Below are 20,525 nucleotides of genomic sequence, written 5' to 3' on the forward strand. Positions count from 1 at the left end.
ACACCATTTTTTATTTTTTTAAATTATTTTTAACATTAGATCTTTTACTATTGATGCCGCATAGGCAGCCTCAATAGTAAAAAGTTGGTCACACTCGTCAAACACTATGTTTGACAAGTGTGACCAACCTGTCATTCAGTTCTCCAAGCGATGCTACAGATCGCTTGGAGAACACTAGCATTCTGCAAGCTACAAACGCTTGCAAATCGATAGTTTTTCAGCGGGAAAATCGCTGGAATTTAAAATGTGATTTTCCCGCGGAATGGAATTCTGGAATTCTCGCTGTAACTTCCGCTACGTTTGCACATAGCCTTACACAAGGCTCGGGGTTTATATTAACTTTACTCTACGTATTGTTAAATATTTGTTTCGCTATGTGAAGCATTTTGTGGTGTTCTTTAAAGGGGATCTGTCACCAGATTTCATAATATACACTACCGTTCAAAATGTTGGGGTCACCCAGACAAATTTTGTGTTTTCCATGAAAACTCATACTGTTATTAAACAAATTAGTTGCCAAATGAATTTAAAATCTAGTTCAGACATTGACAAGGTTCGAAAAAAAGATTTTTATTTGAAATAATTATTTTCTCCTTCAAACTTTGCATTCATCAAAGAATGCTCCTTCTACAGCAATTACAGCATTGCAGACCTTTGGCTTTCTAGCAGTTAATTTGCTGAGGTAATCGGAAGAAATTTCACCCCATGCTTCCAGAAGCCCTTCCCACAAGATGGTTTGGCTTGATGGGCACTTTCTGCGTACCATACGGTCAAGCTGCTCCCACAACAGCTCAATGGGGTTCAGATCTGGACACTGCGCTGGCCACTCCATTACAGATAGAATACCAGCTGCCTGCTTCTTCCCTAAATAGTTCTTGCATAATTTGGAGGTGTGCTTTGTGTCATTGTCCTGTTGTAGGATGAAATTGGCTCCAATCACGCGCTGTCCACAGGGTATGGCATGGCGTTGCAAAATGGAGTGATAGCCTTCCTTATTCAAAATCCCTTTTACAAATCTCCCACTTTACCAGCACAAAAGCAACCCCAGACCATCACATTACCTCCACCATGCTTGACAGATGGCGTCAGGCACTCTTCCAGCATCTTTTCAGTTTTCTGCATCTCACAAATGTTCTTCTGTGATCCAAACACCTCAAACTTGGATTCGTATGTCCATAACACTTTTTTACAATCTTCCTCTTTCCAATGTCTGTGTTCTTTTGCCCATATTAATCTTTTCCATTTATTAGACAGTCTCAGATTTGGCTTTTTCTTTGCCACTCGTTGACACTGGTGTTTTACGTGTACTATTTAATGAAGCTGCCAGCTGAGGACCTGTGAGGAGTCGATTTCTCAAACTACAGACTCTAATGTACTTGTCTTGTTGCTCAGTTGTGCAGAGAGGCCTCCCACTTCTCTTTCTACTCTGAAGGGAGTAGTACACACCGTTGTAGGAAATCTTCAGTTTCTTGACAATTTCTCGCATGGAATAGCCTTCATTTCTAAGAACAAGAATAGACTGTCGAGTTTCACATGCAAGTTCTTTTTTTCTGTCCATTTTGAGAGTTTAATGGAACCAAACAAATGTAATGCTCCAGATTCTCAACTAGTTCAAAGGAAGGTCAGGTTTATAGCTTCTCTAATCAGCCAAACTGTTTTCAGCTGTGCTAACATACTTGTACAAGGGTTTTCAAGGGTATTCTAACCATCAATTAGCCTTCTTACACAGTTAGCAAACACAAAGTACCATAAGAACACTGGAATGATGGTTGTTGGAAATGGGCCTCTATACACCTATGAAGATATTGCATTACAAACCAGATGTTTGCAGCTAGAATAGTCATTTACCACATAAACAATGTATAGTGTATCTCTGAATCATTTAATGTTAGCTTCATAGGAAAAAACCTGTGCTTTTCTCTCAAAAATAAGGAAATTTCTAAGTGACTCTAAACTTTCACACGGTAGTGTAAACTGCATACATTACATACATCTCTTAAACCTTATGAGGCTGGAGTGCTTATTTTGGAATTCCATGTCAGAATGGCTGTATCAATTTGATATTAAATTGAGCATTTTACACATAAAATAAGGCTCATTATAATAAAAGACGGCATTGTGACACACATTTTCAAAGTATGTACACCAGCCTCATCAGCTTTAACAGATCTATTTTGTAATACGGTATATTTAGCGTACATTGTGAAATCTGGAGACAGATCCACTTCATTAACTTTTGAACAGAAAGTATTTTTTAAATTGACTGTATTAGGGTAATATGTACACCGTGGATCCGATTCAGCAAAACCAGCGTGGTCAACGCCAGCCTTGATGAGGGAGTGTGCTGGAGTCAGACGCTTCTGATTTGTAAAGAGGCACATGCCGCCAAGATATATTTACTCTTTACTTTATCAAATGTTTTGAGGTCATTTTTGAACACAAACTATAATATATATATAATTTTTTTTTTTTTTATAGGTTCTCTCCTGCATTTGTTAGTATAGCCTTCCCCACAAATTGCACAGCTCTCATGTCGGTGAAATAACAAATAATCAAGCCTCTATCAGCAGCCATGGCGTGGACAAGAGAGCTGTGCAGTCTACGGAGAAGGAGGAGAACATATGATACATTACTTAAATATTACTAAGTGGCATTTTAGTGGGCAGCACTGTTGTTTAATGGCTAGCACTGTAGCCTTGCAGCGATGGGGTCCTGGAGTTTGTTTGTTCACACTGTGTTTGCATGGGTTTCCATCCTCATGCCAAAGACATACTGATAGGGAATTTAGATAGTGTGCCTCAATGGGGACAGTGATCAGGTCTATAAAGCACTGTCAAATCAATGGCGCTATGTAAGTAAAATAAATACATTTGTGGAATTTGAATTGTGGAAATTAAAAAGTTCAAACCCCTTTAAGAAATAGGCATGTAAACATCGGCATATACAGTTGGGTTAAAAAGTGTTTGCGCCCTACCGGATTTCCTATTCTTTTGCATGTTTGTCACACTTAAAACAAAAATGTCATCAGGATTTTGCTGATTAAACTACAGGTACTATCAGGTTGGCGCTGTTGCACGGATTAAAATGATAACTTGGTTAATGAAATCCATGTGGTTGTTGTTAATATGCATTTACAGTTTTCAGTTAATGAGATTCTAGCTCTTTGGGACGCCTGTGATGGGGTTTTATCTGGTGCTCTGTTCTCACATTGATCCTTATAGGCTTAAATGACAGATCACTGAACCTGCAGCAACCCGACTACTATTTTAAATACTGTGCTTGACCAGTTCATTTTGTGGTCTTTAAAAAAAAATAAAAAATAAATAAATAAATACAGCAAACTGGCAGCGGCGCATGCACAGTAGCATCTATTTTGTTGGAGGAAAAAAAAACTGGCTGCAGCAAAATGTTTAAAATTGGGGGGGGGGGGAATCCCATGCAACTAGCCTTGCTAAGGTTGACAGCTGAGGGTTGCATCCCGCAGAGGTTAGTTTTGCGTGGCTGGTTATCAAAAATACAGGGGAACCCACATCATTTTTTTATTATTTATTTACAGTGCAGTTGCCAGCTGACGAGCAACAGCAGGCATAGGTTGATGGGAGTAGTAGTCCCATGAGCCAACAACTGTGACCGGAGGTGAGCTTTTTACCTCCCTTCACAGCTGCTGGCTCACGTTGTCATCCAACAGTGCAAGAGCCGCAGCGCACTGCACCGCGGGCATTAATTTTACCTGATAAGAGTAAACAGATTTTTTCCCTGATGAAGGACGCCGATCCAAAATACACGTCGGGGTGTGCTCCGCACCACATGTGACCGCCATCATATTCTTACAAGGTATTTGTGTACATTGTATGCTATCTTTACTTGATTCTCGGTATTTTTTCCCGTGTCCATTATACAGTTAGGTCCATATATATTTGGACAGAGAACATTTTTCTAATTTTGGTTCTAGACATTACCACAATGAATTTTAAACAAAACAATTCAGATGCAGTTGAATTTCAGACTTTCAGCTTTCATTTGAGGGTATCCACATTAAAATTGGATGAAGGGTTTAGGAGTTTCAGCTCCTTATCATGTGCCGCCACCCTGTTTTTAAAGGGACCAAAAGTAATTGGACAGATTAAATAATTGTAAATAAAATGTTCATTTCTAGTACTTGGTTGAAAACCCTTTGTTGGCAATGACTGACTGAAGTCTTGAACTCATGGACATCACCAGACGCTGTGTTTCCTCCTTTTTGATGCTCTGCCAGGCCTTCACTGCGGTGGTTTTCAGTTGCTGTTTGTTTGTGGGCCTTTCTGTCTGAAGTTTAGTCTTTAACAAGTGAAATGCATGCTCAATTGGGTTGAGATCAGATGACTGACTTTGCCATTCAAGAATATTCCACTTCTTTGCTTTAATAAAATTAGAAAAATATTGTCTGTCCAAATATATATGGACCTAACTGTATTATTTCATGATTATTCACTCAAATATTTGTATACATTCAGTATTGGACCATTGATCTCATTGTCCATATGTACCTTCTTACATGGTCTGTCAATATTCATTTTGATTACCTGTTTTAATCTCGCACTGGCAATTGCTGATACACTTTCATTGATTTTGTGCAGAATATTGGTTTGTATAATCAGCGATGTTTTTCTGATTTTTTTTGGCAGTCCTTTTTTATTTTATTTTTTTCCTCAATTTTTGGGATTTTTTAACGTGTATTTCATTCTTGTATCTTTTATCTGACAATTTTTGCCATTAGTGTGCGGACACTCTTGCAATTTATATCAATGTGCCATTCATTTTAATAAGGGGAATTTTTTAACACTAATTTTTTTACATATATATTTTTTTATTCTCTTTCCCGTTGTTCCTTGTATCGTTGTGACATATATTATTCCATGTTAGGTGTTTTTTTCTTTGATTTTGGTCACCCGATCAGAGGCATTGTTTGCCGCGCTGTTATGCACATGGCAAACACTGGATGTTCGGGCCCTCCATTCATGTGAATTGGGTCTGGGTACTGTTCTAGTACCCAAACCAAAGTTTTTTTTAATTGTTCGGCTGAACCCACCAGACCCGAACATCCAGGGGTTCGCCCATCACTAATCTTTATCCCCAAAACTTTTGGGAGAATACTCTATGGACTGACGAGACAAAAGTTGAAACTGTTTAGAGGGCGTATGTCCCATTACATCTGGTGCAGAAGTAACATTTCAGACAAGGAACATCATATCAACAGTATAATATGGTTGTAGTGTCATCGTCTGGGGTTGTTTTGGTGCTTTGGAACCTGGATGAACTGCTGAAGTGCATTTGGGTTATTCAGAAGTACAATGATCCAAAACACACCAGCAAGTCCACTCCTCAATGCCTTAAGAAAAACAAAATGTGGACTTTGGAGTGACCTAGTCAAAGTCCTGACCTTAATCCTATAGAGATGCTGTGGCATGACTTTAAAAAGGCGGTTCATGCTCAGAAACCCTCCAACATGGCTGATTTACAACAATTCTGCAAAGAGGAGTTTGGCAAAATTCCTAATTAGCATTGTAAAAGACTCATTGCCAGTTATCTCATAAGCTTGATTGCAGTTGTTGCTGCTAAAGGTGGCACAAATCGGTATTCGGTTTAGGGGACAATCAATTTTTCACACAGGGCCTTTAGATTTGGCTTTCTTTTTCCCATAATAATAATCACCTTCATTTAAAATCTCCATTTTGTGCTTGTGTTATCTTTGTCTAACATTTAAATTTGCTTGGTGATCTCAAACATTTAGGCTGTGTGCCCACGATGCGATTTTTAAGTGTTTTTGCCGCAATTTTCGGCACGAATGCGCTGCAAAAACATTTAAAAATCTTGTACAGAACGCCCCCCATGCATTCCTATGGCATTCCGCACATGCTGTGCTAATGCTGCGCATTTTTCCGCGGCGGAATCGCATCGAGGAAAAAAATCGCAGCATGCTCATTCTTTTGTGCGGAATCGCAAAGAATTGCCGCGATTCCACACCCATAGGAATGCATGAGAACCGCTTACTTCCCGCATGTGGCTATGCCCACCATGCGCGAAGTTAAGCGTCTCATGTGCGGTTAGTACACACGGTGTGGAGGAGAGGAGACTGTCCTCCAGGCCCTGGGTACCATACCCCTGTAAAAAAAAGAATAAAAAATAAAAAATCGGGGTATATTTACCTTCCGACGTCACGCACAGCCTTCCCGGGCCTCAGCGTTCCCAGTAATGCCTTGCAGCAAGGACCTGTGATGACGTAGTCTCGCGTTACTCTAGCGGTCTCGTGAGATCGCTATAGCAACGCGAGACCAACGTCATCACAGGTCTCGCAAGGCATCGCTGGGAACGGGAGCGTCGCTGAGACTGCGCGGGACGTCGGAAAGTAAATATACCCCGATTTTTTATTTTTTATTCTTTTTTTTACAGGGGTATGGTACCCAGGGCCTGGAGGAGTGTCTCCTCTCCTCCACACCGTGTGTACCAACCGCATATGAGACGCTTAACTTGTCAAACACTATGTTTGACGAGTGTGACCAACCTGTCAATCACTTTCCAAGTGATGCTTCAAATCGCTTGGAAAGTGCTTGAATATCGCACACGAAAATCGCGAACATAGTGGCGGTAAAATCGCGCGGAAAAAAACGCGCGATTTCTGTGAAGGAGTCCGGTTTCCAGTGTCCGGATTTAAACGCAACGTGGGCACATAGCCTTAGGTGTGACAAATATGCAAAAGAATAGGAAATCTGGGAAAAGGGCAAACACTTTCACACAACTGTGTCTGTATAATCTTTGAGAATAATATTTCATTTTTAGGAGCTCTGTTTGGATCAGATTGGAGCATGAATTTTCTACATTTCATTTTTTAATGAACAGCAAACTGATACAAAATTGCAAGATGAGGTCTACAAGTGTAATCTGCCTTTCTATATACAAATATACAGGTAGGGAGTAATATATATTATATATTTTTTTGCTACTTATTTTTAAAAAACCTGTCACCTTGAAAATACAGGCCAATCTGCAGGAATTTTTGTTATAGAGCAGGTGGAGCTGAAAACAGTGATATATAGTTTTATGGGAAAAGATTCTGTATAACCCGTGTTTTACATATTTAACCCTCTCCTCTTTCTGGTCCAGTCAGTGACACTCTTATACAAACGAGTCACTGATAGAACAGTCACTGGACTGAAAGTCAAAGAAAGAGCAGAGGGTTAAATCTATAAAACACACAAGTTATTGTGAATCTTGTCCAACAAGACTGAATCCATCTGTTCAGCTCCCCTTCTCTATAACATGGTGCCTACAGATTGGACAGCATTTTCCTGGTGCCAGGTTCCCTTTAACTCAAAAGTGTGAATTTTCAAAAAATTCCATGGCAGAAGAAGAGTGAGAATGACAATACAGTGAGCGCTCATACCTCCAAGCTCTGGTAAGACACACATGTATGTTCTGTACAGCAGAGGCAGTGCATCGTGGTTAATGTGCAAATGAGGTAGATGAGGAATAAAATCATTGCCCACAAGAAATCCCATTAAAATCCAGTCATCAATTATTCTCTCTACATCATACTCAAATGAGATCTTGTCCTGAAAAAAAAGAACATTCCCATGAGTTTCAGCCTTTTCCTGCAGCGGAGTACACTTGATAGCTGGAACTTACTTTTAAAGATGAAAATTCATAGTCAATATACTCCCTCATTAATGACAAGTGGAGCAGATGAAATGTGGTTTCTTCTGGTGCAGAGACCCTAGAACACAACACAAAGCAGATTTACACTTGTCTTCTAACACCAGAGTAATCCATGAGAATATGATCTGTTAGACAATTGTTTTTTATTAGTTGGCAATCCAGTGTAAGAGCCTATCCAATGGCCAGAAGCAGCACACCTCTAATCCCTGTAATAGTTCATGGTACATTCAGCCTTACTCCAGTCTCTCTCTCCTTACTGCCGTTCTGTGTACGATCGGCAGTTCTGGACCAGTCCTGAGCCCGTTTGTACAGTGAATGTTGCCAGCACTATTCAGTGACATATGCCTGGCATTGGTGTGATCCTAGGGATAACTGGTCACAGCTATTATAGGGGCCTCATAGCCCAGAGACTGCCCCCCGCCACATTAGGCCCTTCAGCATGCGGCATACCATGTCTCCCACCACTGGCCAGGACCCTGGAAGTGGCGGGACATGCACGCTCCTAATGCCAAGCAGTATCAGGATGCTGGCTGGTTTCAGAACCTGTGGGCCTGGGCCCTAAATACAAGCGGTAAGTACATACCCACCCATGTTTATATCACACACTTTCATGTCTATGGGCCTGATACATTTAGTCTGTGTTCCCTCATATGTACAGTGAACTTTACAGTGAATCCGACAGTTGTCATTATTCATTTGCAGATCTCTGGTTCTGTTTTCAGCTTACAACACATTTTTATTATGTAAGATTCAACTCCCAATACTTGCTTTTAAACTTTTTTTCCTATTAGAAAACTTGTAATTATGAAAGGGATATTCTCAACATGTTGAATGGTTAACATTCAAAAGCTCATGTAAAAACAAGAAACTTTGCAATTTACTCAATTTACTTGTGATGGAAAATCCTCTTTTTTCTCAAGAACAGAGAGAGTTTTAATGTTGTCTACTGTTCTTTGCCTAGGTTACCGGCCACTACAGCATTCTATCAGGAATGGCCGGTGTCCAGGCATAGACCTCATAATTGTTGCTCTGAAGCTGGCCGGATTGCTGGACCTGAGCCACCTGAGACCACTAGGTTGGGGACAGGAGTATGTCTGTACCAATATTACGACCTGTCAATCAATCCTGTAAACACAATACACAAATTGTTAGGGATATTTGGCTTTTGGGTGAAATTTCAGGATGAACCTAAAATGCATTCTAAACTTTTATTGAGACATTAATTTATTTATTTTTTTTAGGGGAAGGGGTGGACACACCACTTTTATTGGCTTTTATTTCAATAAATTGCTTGAGATGAGGAAATCACCACTGCATGCTTCTACTTAAAGGGATCCTGTCAGCAGGATTGTTCTCAGTAACCTACAGACAGTGTCAGGTCGGCGCCGTTATACTGATTAAAATGATACCTGGGACCTGAGTGATGAAATGCATCTTGTAGTATTCTTTAATCTTTATTTTCAGTTTTGTGTTAATGAGATTCTTGTGCCCTAAGGCGGGGGCTGGGGTATGTGGTGCTCTGATTATATATACATACTGCAGACAGCTGACTTATGCCTCCTAGTTTGCATCATGAATATCTGTACATATGTAGGAAAAAAAAAACCTTCTGCAGGCAGGTGCCGGCCGTGGTACCGTTTCCCCGTAAATAGGGCGCCCCCCCCAAAAGTGAGGCATGCTAGGGGGAGCACTGTGCCTGCTAATATAAGACCCCCCCCCCCCGAAAATAAGACATAACTTGTTTTGTGCATGGGGCATGCAGTTGTGTCTCGCTCCCGCTGTCCCCGCTGTCCGATGCCCGCCACTGCAGCTGCGCTGTTCGCAGGAGTTAATCACAGCCTCGGAGCTGTGTGCCGATCTCCGCCCATGAGCCCTGCGCCAATCACAGCGCAGGAACCATGGGCCAGCTGACGTCATCCATAGCCTCTGATTGTTCCTGGGCTGTGATTAGCCCAGGGCTCCTGCACTACCAAAGCACTGAAAGCAGCACTGCGGAGGAAACCAGTAAGGCTACTTTCACACTTGCGTTTTTTTTGCGCTGCGCACCGTGCGCAGTGCAAACGCACATGAAAAACGCATCATGCGTTTGTGTGCTTTTTTTGCGGGTTTGGGTGCGGTTTTTTTTTTAAAGCATGCTTTTTTGCGCATACGTGCGCATTACCATGCGCACGTATGCGCACCCATAGACTATAATGGGTGTTTGGCTGTAAAAAAAAACGCATTGCGTGCGCATGCTATTTTTTTGGGCAAGTCGGACGCACAAAAAAATGCAACAGGATGCATTTTGTGCGCCCGAGCGCAAACTACAAAAAAACGCATGCGCGTACAAACGCATGTGTATGCGCACCCATGTAAAAGATAGGCTAAAAAACAGCGCAAAAAAACGCAAGTGTGAAACCAGCCTAAGAAAGTGAAAGTGTGTGTGTGTGTCTGTGTAAGGGTGTGTGTGTGTGTACGGTACACACATGGGAGGCTGCAGTGGGATACTGTGATAATGGCAGGCTGCAGTGGGATACCGGGATGATGGGAGGCTGCAGTGAGATGATGTGGGATGATGGGAGGCTGCAATACTGTATTGTAGAATGATGGGGGCTGTAATGGAATGATGGGGGTGCTGTATTGGGGACTGTAAAGGGATGATGGGAAAATTTGGGGCTGCAAAATGATGATGGGGTTGGTACGGTAAAGGAACTGCTGTGGGTGATTGTTACGGTAGCGGTACAGTGTCCAGAAAGTGTGTGGGAGCCATTTTAGAGCCCTTATGTTTTGTGGCCCTGTGTGGGAGTCAGGCAATTACAGTACCGTACCGTAGTGTGTTACTTTGATTTGTAGTCTGCTTTTCTGCTGAACGGTCTATATGTCTGACTACTGGTTTTACGCTACAGAACGTTCCTTATGTAAGGGTAGAGCGCGCTGGAATGTTTCTCATGAAAATAAGACACCCCCCGAAAATAAGACATGGTGCAACTTTCGGAGCAAAAATTAATATAAGACGGTGTCTTATTTTCAGGGAAACAGGGTACCTGCTCTTCAGCAAAATCACATGTTTTGTGTGCAAATAATAGGTTTTATTCAAGTTATTCATCAAGGGGAAAGAAAAAAACCCTCAATTTTAAAATCGCGCCTGCCGCACCTGCGCAGTAGCTGCTATCAGTGTGTAGCTGTGATCCGAGAGCTGCTACTGCACGGGCGGCGCCATCTTGGAGGAGGAATTTTTTTTTCTTCTCCAGTAATATAGCACTGCCGGCGCAATTTCCAAATTGAGATTTTTTTCTTTCCTCTAGCTGAATAACTTGGATAAAACGTATTATTGGCACATAAAACATGCGATTATGCTGCAGCGCCAATGCCACGGCTGGCACCTATCTGCAGAAGGTTGTTTGTTTTTTAACGTATGTACAGATATTCATTATGCTAACTAGGGGACATAATGTCAGCTATCAGCTGTCTGCATTATGAATATATAATCAGAGCACCACATATACCAACCCCGCTTTAGGTCACAAGAATCTCATTAACACAAAACTTTAAATAAAGATTAAAGAACAAGGTATCATTGTAATCAGTATAACGGCGCCGACCTGACACTGTCTGTAGGTTACTGTGCACAAGCCTGCTGACAGGTTCCCTTTAAATGCCCTGCTTTTTTGATAAGTATCATTGTAGCATGAACATTTTGAATACATTTCACCCGAAAGCCAAATATGCCTAACTTTTTGCGTAGTGTAAATTATCATTGCAAATAAAAAGCTTTCATCATAGGTACAATAAAATTAACATGCCAAAGACTCAAGGCATAACAGAAAATGGCTATCCAGCACCATAGATATCAGTTACACTGTAACAAAATACGAGGCATTGACCTTACAACGAAGCACATAGAACTATAACAAGGGTTACAAGGACTAACCTTTTTTGATTCTTCTTCCCCCCAAAACGAACCTCTTCTCTTAGAAGAGAGAAGTGAACTTCATGGCTTGTTAAACCAAGCATAATCTGCATATAAAAGCAAGAGTCCTCACATGACGGATACATTATCTGTGCTCTACGTATCTCACGCCGCAGAGTTTTAAGTCTTTCTAAAATGATTCTAAGAGAAGGACTTCTGTTAATATGGTTGACACTTTTTTTTGAAGCCCCAGATTGACATCCAATCCCTGAAGGTAACAAGTATGTCAGTGTAACATGTCCTTCACTACAAGTAATGCAGGGTATTATATCAGTGGTCAAAGGATCCCGTGTTCAAATCCCTCTGTGGTCCACAAGAAGAGTTATATTTTAGGCTATGCCCGCAGTAAAGCAGAGAAAAGTACGCCTGCGCCAGCTGGAAACGTCCCTGCACATGCGAGAGAATGTGTTCAGCTATAGGGATGAGGCAGGATGTGTCATCCACATCAAAGCCGGAGGACGGCTATTACCAGCAGTGAGGATGGACAAATGCTGCAGCAATGCCGCTCATCGGTAAGGACTGCCGGATTTTGCAAAACCAATTAAATAGGCTTTTTGGGCGGTATACAGGGGGAGTCAGGCGATAATATACATCTTTGTGGAATGCAGCACAGGCGCTGATAAAGATGGTGGTATTTGTTCATAAACAAAAAAACTGGTGACAGGCTCCCTTTTAAGTACCGTATTTTGCACTTTTTTCTATTAAAATAACATCCTCCATATTGGACCCGATTATAGTGAATTGGGCCTGTCTGGCGCAGTTTGTACCCACCATAGGAAAGACACGTTTAAGGAGTTTTATTTTTTTGTTTCTAATGGAATGCCAAATGTTTAGTGAGAAGGCAGCCTTATATTGGTAACCATCAGGAGAAAATTATTATATTATTCTCCTAAATATATACACCCTAAATTCCCAAGTACTTACCAAATCAGCATCTAATCCATAAAGGCAGTGCCTTGTATTTGGATCGTGATCTGGTTTTGTCTTCTCAGATCGTATAAACTCCATTATTTTATGTTCTCCTTCTCCCGGAGTCTGTAGAGGGGCAAGAACAATTTATAAGCATGTTACACTTAGAAAATATAGGTTTACATTGTTTGTAACATCATCTACTTGAAGAATACAATCATTGTGGAAGCTTTTGCATGTTTTTAGCCCATTTGAAATAAAACATTTCTGCAGCTTATTTTCCAATACAGTCTATATTTATTTTTCCCAGTTTTTCTCTCAGCAGCTCCCTTTGGATCCCTCCAGCTGCTTTTTCGCCCTTCTAAACAAGAATCTAAGCCGATACCCGATTTTTTTTCACATGATTGGAGCTTGTGTTTGCATTCAGGAGAGAAACCAAATCGGAATTGGTCTAATATGTCTAATTTTCCCCACAGAGTTTGCTAGAAATCCTCAGCAGTCCCTGAATTCTATGCAGATAATTCCACTAAATATAGTAAGGGATTCAAAAATCTCATCCAAATACAATGACCTGCACCAATAATCTGCAACATGTGAATTTACCTTTACAGCTCCAGTACCTGTCGCTACTTCTTCCAGAGCCCATAAGGCAACATTTCTGGCTCTTAGCCATTACGGTAGCTCATCCCTGGCGGACAAATGAATTGATCCAAACTTCCATCAACATTAGTGCCCACTGTAAATGACTGAACCAAGTCGGTACAATGTATGGGACCGAACAATGTCCCTACAGTGACTAAACAGGCAGGGTATTGTTGCCACAAGGTCATGGACGGAGACCCTTATGCCACTCGGCCGCATCTACAAGCAATAATACTCCACAGAGAAGCAAGGCTGTGCAGTCGGAGTCGTGGAGTCGGTTTCCATTTAGATGGAGTCTGAGACTGTATGAAATAGACAGACTCCAAAAATATACAATAAATTGTATAAAGTATTTAAATGCAGTATGTGTTGAATATTTTTTCATAATAATTTGGGCATGTTATGAAATGTCCTATAAATGTCTGCTCTATTCCTGATCCAAGGATCTTGGCTTTAGTGAATCTGTTCTGCACTTTATGTATATGCTCAGTAGTAACTCTCCTCTACAGATCAGAGCAAAAAGGCACCAACAAGGCCAGGTTCGCATAGCGTTAACCAGCCCTATCAACGCATCAGCGCTAGTGGTGACATGCTATACCGCTAGCACTGATGAATCATCAGTGCTAGCTGTGACGGAGCCTCAGACGCTGCAGGCCGCGTCCGAGGCTCCGTCAGTGCTTAACGGCATATCGCCAACGCGTGCCGCTATACGGCATACGTCGCGATGCGCCACGTAATGGTGGTGTATGGCAGCGTTAACAGACTGCGTTATACCGTTGCGTAACGCAGTCGTTAAACAGACTGCCATAGCGCAGTGAGAACCTGGTCTAAGGAATAAAACGAAAGTGATGTTCCAGCTCCTTAAAAATGTCAACTTTATTCGTCCTGGTCAAAAAATATTGAAGCGGTTAAAAAAAAAAATACCTGTACAATGTGATAACCCCTTGGTATCACATTGTACAGGGAGTTTTTTCACAGCTGCAATATTTTTTAACCAGGATGAATAAAGTTCAAATTTTTAAGGAGCTGGAACATCACCTTATTTTTGTTTCACACATCTCATCCCATCAAGACGAAATTCCGTGCACCTGCGAGTTTGGTTGGTGAGCTGCCTGTGGTTTCTAACCACGTTGTTTCTATTTTATTACTGATAAGGAATGCCTGTTGCCCTGCACTCATCTCAAGAACTGCTAGCGTGAACAGGAAGACAGGATTAAGGCAAGTACTTCTTTAAGCATATCTAAACTTTCGATAAACTGTGCATAAATCAATAGTCCAGTGTATGATTTCTCTGTACGCTTCATGTAAGTTTGCTTTTCTTCTGAGCTCATGTTTGGAGAGGTTAGTTGATCTGATGCTCTTCATGCCATTAGCTCTGCTAGCTAGTGATGTGTCGTTCGTGAACGATCCGATACAAAGAGCAGGCTCTGCAGGGTGAATGAGCCGTTTTTTTTTTTTTCTGGCGCCTGGAAGCAGTGAATCCTGACTGTGACTCATCTGGGGGGAGGAGCTGTGGATAAATGCACGTGAGTTAACCCTTCAGTCCCAAATATATCCAGCCAGTTCCTCCATGGCATATATAGTGTGTGACTATGTGTAAGAGGAGGGACGCAGCCCATTGTTTGTCATCATCATCATCTGCAATGACCTGTGCGATACCTTTAGTCCCAAATAAAGATACACTTTACTGGCCCCTCATCCATGGCGTATACATACAGTATATGGTATGTGTAGGAGGAGAGACTCCGCACATTGTTTGGTATATCATCTTCCCATAGTGTTAGGCCAGGTTCACATTGCGTTTATGGCCCTGCGTTCAATGGGATCGTTACATAGCGGCAATAACGCTGTAACGGATGAGTTAACGCACCCATTGGCCGCAATGATACTAACGCATCCAAAATCGGCATGATGTGTTACTTCATGACGCACCCTTGAACACGGTCTGCAGCATTTGTGGGTGCGTCATGAAGTAACGCATCATGCTGATTTTGGATGTGTTAGTATCATTGCGGCCAATGGGGACGTTAACTCATCCGTTGCAGTGTTAGTGCCGCTATGTAACGATCCCGTTGAATGCAGGGCCAGGAGGATTCAGGACAACACTACAGGGAGGAGGAGAGACGACGGCAGTTGTTGCTGCTAACGGCTTACACTCACTTGTGAGGGACGCACGTGATTCTCGTGCAAGTCTCACGCATGAAAACCTGGCACTGCCACCAGCACTTGGACCGGAGCGTGTGGCTACATGTACTTCTATGCAGCCGCACGCTCCAGTCCCAGTGCCGGCGGCAGTGCCAGGTTTTCATGCGTGAGACTCGCACAGGAATCGTCCAAGTCTCTCGCTAGTGACTATGAGCCCTAAGGGTAGGGGAAGGAATATAAAGTGATTTTAGGTAAAACCTGTGGAGAGATCTCGGTCCAGCCCCAATCATTATATAGGGTTAAGCTGGTTTCACACTTGCATATTTTGCAATCCGTGTGAAAATGGCTGCACACGGATTAGTTTTCGTCTCCACTGACTTTCAGTGGTGACGGATGGGACTTGCGTGTGCATCCAGTTGTCACCGTTTTCCCACGGATCACTGTGTCTGCATATTTTATCAGATGCACAAAAACGCAACTTGTTGCAGTTTTGTGTCATCTGAAAAACACGCAGGCACAGGGAGACGCACGGATCCGCGGCTACACGTCTGGAATTAACATGGAGCTCTATGGAGCACGGATCCAGGACAACACGGATCCATGTGCTTCCGTGTGCAGGAATCCATTTTGTGGCACTGAGCATGCTTGGAAGCGAGGGATGTGCTGTATGGGACCAGTCTGCAGACATAATATAGATTATGCCCGCATGCTGCTCTGTAATACAGTGAGCTTTCCTGCCTCACTAGAAGGGCTTGTGCCCTGTGCTATGCTGTGGTAATGATAATAAAATGTATTGGGAGCATGTATGGGGGCTCCTGGTTAGGGGCTGCACGAGTGGGGCTGCGTTCACACTAGTGCAGGGGCGGACATAGACTGTAGTGGGCCCCTGTGCAAGAAATTTTTCGGGCCCCCCCTTCATAGGGCAACAAAGTTATTTGCTATTTGTTATCTAATATTGAGTCTATGCAGGGCTGGATATAATATCTGTATAGAATATAATGTAACCCCCCATAGAATATAATGCAGTCCCGCCCCATATAGTATAATGCAGCCCCTCCATAGAATATATGGCAACCCCCTCATAGGATATAATGCAGCCCCTTATATAGTATAAAGTAGCCCCTCCATAGAATATAATGCAGCCCCCATGGAATATAATACAGCCCCCCTATAGAATAAAATGTAGCCCCAAATAGAATATAATACAGCCCACCTCCCCATAGAATATAATGTAGCCCCCCATATTATATAACACAGCCTCCCCTTATAGAATATAATGTAAAATGTACCCCCATGGTATATAACACAGCCGCATAGTGTATAGCCCAGCAACACATGGCATACAACCCACCATGGTATATAGCCCACCATGGTATAATACAGCCCAGCATGGTATATGGCCCCCCCAGAATGGTATAATACAACCCAGCATGGTATAATACAGCCCAGCATGGTATATAGCCCCCCCAGCATGGTATAATACAGCCCAGCATGGTATATAGCCCCTCCAGCATGGTATAATACAGCCCAGCATGGTATATAGCCCTCCAGCATGGTATAATATAGCCCAGCATGGTATATAGCCACCCCCAGCATGGTATCATTCAGCCCAGCATGGTATATATCCCCCCCAGCATGGTATAATACAGTCCAGCATGGTATATAGCCCCCCCAGCATGGTATAATACAGCCCAGCATGGTATATAGCCCCCCAGCATGGTATATAGCCCCCCAGCATGGTATATAGCCCCCCAGCATGGTATATAGCCCCCCAGCATGGTATAATAAAGCCCAGCATGGTATATAGCCCCCCAGCATGGTATAATACAGCCCAGCATGGTATATAGCCCCCCCCCAGCATGGTATAATACAGCCCAGCATGGTATATAGCCCCCCCCAGCATGATATAATACAGCCCAGCATGGTATATAACAGCCGCATAGTGTATAGCCCAGCAACACATGGTATACAACCCACCATGGTATATAGCCCACCATGGTATAATACAACCCAGCATGGTATAATACAGCCCAGCATGGTATATAGCCACCCCCAGCATGGTATCATCCAGCCCAGCATGGTATATATCCCCCCCAGCATGGTATAATACAGTCCAGCATGGTATATAGCCCCCCCAGCATGGTATAATACAGCCCAGCATGGTATATAGCCCCCCAGCATGGTATATAGCCCCCCAGCACGATATAATACAGCCCAGCATGGTATATAGCCCCCCAGCATGGTATATAGCCCCCCCAGCATGGTATCATCCAGCCCAGCATGGTATATATCCCCCCCAGCATGATATAATACAGTCCAGCATGGTATATAGCCCCCCAGCATGGTATAATACAGCCCAGCATGGTATATAGCCCCCCCAGCATGGTACAATACAGCCCAGCATGGTATATAGCCCCCCCCCAGCATGGTATAATACAGCCCAGCATGGTATATAGCCCCTCCAGCATGGTATAATACAGCCCAGCATGGTATATAGCCCTCCAGCATGGTATAATATAGCCCAGCATGGTATATAGCCCCCCCCAGCATGGTATAATATAGCCCAGCATGGTATATAGCCCCCCCAGCATGGTATGATACAGCCCAGCATGGTATATAGCCCCCCCCAGCATGGTATAATACAGCCCAGCATGGTATATAGCCCCCCAGCATGGTATATAGCCCCCCCAGCATGGGATAATACAGCCCAGCATGATATATAGCCCCCCAGCATGGTATAATACAGCCCAGCATGGTATATAGCCCCCCAGCATGGTATAATACAGCCCAGCATGGTATATAGCCCCCCAGCATGGTATATAGCCCCCCCAGCATGGGATAATACAGCCCAGCATGATATATAGACCCCCCAGCATGGTATATAGCCCCCCAACATGGTATAATATAGCCCAGCATGGTATATAGCCCCCCCAGTATGGTATGATACAGCCCAGCATGGTATATAGCCCCCCCCAGCATGGTATAATACAGCCCAGCATGGTATATAGCCCCCCAGCATGGTATATAGCCCCCCCCAGCATGGGATAATACAGCCCAGCTTGATATATAGCCCCCCCAGCATGGTATAATACAGCCCAGCATGGTATATAGCCCCCCAGCATGGTATAATACAGCCCAGCATGGTATATAGCCCCCCAGCATGGTATATAGCCCCCCCAGCATGGGCTAATACAGCCCAGCATGATATATAGCCCCCCCAGCATGGTATAATACAGCCCAGCATGGTATATAGCCCCCCAGCATGGTATAATACAGCCCAGCATGGTATATAGCCCCCCCAGCATGGTATAATAAAGCCCAGCATTGTATATAGCCCCCCAAGCATGGTATGATACAGCCCAGCATGGTATATAGCCCCCCCAGCATGGTATAATACAGCCCAGCATGGTATGATACAGCCCAGCATGGTATATATCCCCCCAGCATGGTATGATACAGCCCAGCATGGTATATAGCCCCCCCAGCATGGTATAATACAGCACAGCTTGGTATGTAGCCCACCAGCATGGTATATAGAAGGGCTTGTGCCCTGTGCTATGCTGTGGTAATGATAATAAAATGTATTGGGAGCATGTATGGGGGCTCCTGGTTAGGGGCTGCACGAGTGGGGCTGCGTTCACACTAGTGCATGGGCGGACATAGACTGTAGTGGGCCCCTGTGCAAGAAATTTTTCGGGCCCCCCCTTCATAGGGCAACAAAGTTATTTGCTATTTGTTATCTAATATTGAGTCTATGCAGGGCTGGATATAATATCTGTATAGAATATAATGTAACCCCCATAGAATATAATGCAGTCCCGCCCCATATAGTATAATGCAGCCCCTCCATAGAATATATGGCAACCCCCTCATAGGATATAATGCAGCCCCTTATATAGTATAAAGTAGCCCCTCCATAGAATATAATGCAGCCCCCATGGAATATAATACAGCCCCCCTATAGAATAAAATGTAGCCCCAAATAGAATATAATACAGCCCACCTCCCCATAGAATATAATGTAGCCCCCCATATTATATAACACAGCCTCCCCTTATAGAATATAATGTAAAATGTACCCCCATGGTATATAACACAGCCGCATAGTGTATAGCCCAGCAACACATGGCATACAACCCACCATGGTATATAGCCCACCATGGTATAATACAGCCCAGCATGGTATATGGCCCCCCCAGAATGGTATAATACAACCCAGCATGGTATAATACAGTCCAGCATGGTATATAGCCCCCCCAGCATGGTATAATACAGCCCAGCATGGTATATAGCCCCTCCAGCATGGTATAATACAGCCCAGCATGGTATATAGCCACCCCCAGCATGGTATCATTCAGCCCAGCATGGTATATATCCCCCCCAGCATGGTATAATACAGTCCAGCATGGTATATAGCCCCCCCAGCATGGTATAATACAGCCCAGAATGGTATATAGCCCCCCAGCATGGTATATAGCCCCCCAGCATGGTATATAGCCCCCCAGCATGGTATAATAAAGCCCAGCATGGTATATAGCCCCCCAGCATGGTATAATACAGCCCAGCATGGTATATAGCCCCCCCCCAGCATGGTATAATACAGCCCAGCATGGTATATAGCCCCCCCCAGCATGATGTAATACAGCCCAGCATGGTATATAACAGCCGCATAGTGTATAGCCCAGCAACACATGGTATACAACCCACCATGGTATATAGCCCACCATGGTATAATACAACCCAGCATGGTATAATACAGCCCAGCATGGTATATAGCCACCCCCAGCATGGTATCATCCAGCCCAGCATGGTATATATCCCCCCCAGCATGGTATAATACAGTCCAGCATGGTATATAGCCCCCCCAGCATGGTATAATACAGCCCAGCATGGTATATAGCCCCCCAGCATAGTATATAGCCCCCCAGCACGATATAATACAGCCCAGCATGGTATATAGCCCCCCAGCATGGTATATAACCCCCCCAGCATGGTATCATCCAGCCCAGCATGGTATATATCCCCCCCAGCATGGTATAATACAGTCCAGCATGGTATATAGCCCCCCAGCATGGTATAATACAGCCCAGCATGGTATATAGCCCCCCCAGCATGGTACAATACAGCCCAGCATGGTATATAGCCCCCCCCCAGCATGGTATAATACAGCCCAGCATGGTATATAGCC

At 43.4% G+C, this 20,525-nt stretch overlaps 1 protein-coding gene across 3 annotated transcripts in view; it reads right to left on the minus strand.

Annotated features, from left to right (window-relative positions):
• Positions 1–20,525, minus strand: part of XRN1 (5'-3' exoribonuclease 1) — a 216,361-nt gene that overhangs the window by 126,657 nt on the left and 69,179 nt on the right. For all 3 annotated transcript variants that reach the window (XM_073579098.1, XM_073579099.1, XM_073579097.1), the window contains exons 5-8: positions 12,566–12,676; positions 11,603–11,688; positions 7,663–7,750; positions 7,421–7,589 (exon numbers count right to left, since the gene is read on the minus strand). In XM_073579098.1, the coding sequence (XP_073435199.1) occupies positions 7,421–7,589; positions 7,663–7,750; positions 11,603–11,688; positions 12,566–12,676 (454 nt within the window). The remainder of the gene's footprint in view (positions 1–7,420; positions 7,590–7,662; positions 7,751–11,602; positions 11,689–12,565; positions 12,677–20,525) is intronic.

Source organism: Dendrobates tinctorius, unplaced genomic scaffold, assembly GCF_039654945.1.
Source record: "Dendrobates tinctorius isolate UK_male_01 unplaced genomic scaffold, ASM3965494v1 ptg000060l, whole genome shotgun sequence".
Lineage (NCBI taxonomy): Eukaryota > Metazoa > Chordata > Amphibia > Anura > Dendrobatidae > Dendrobates > Dendrobates tinctorius.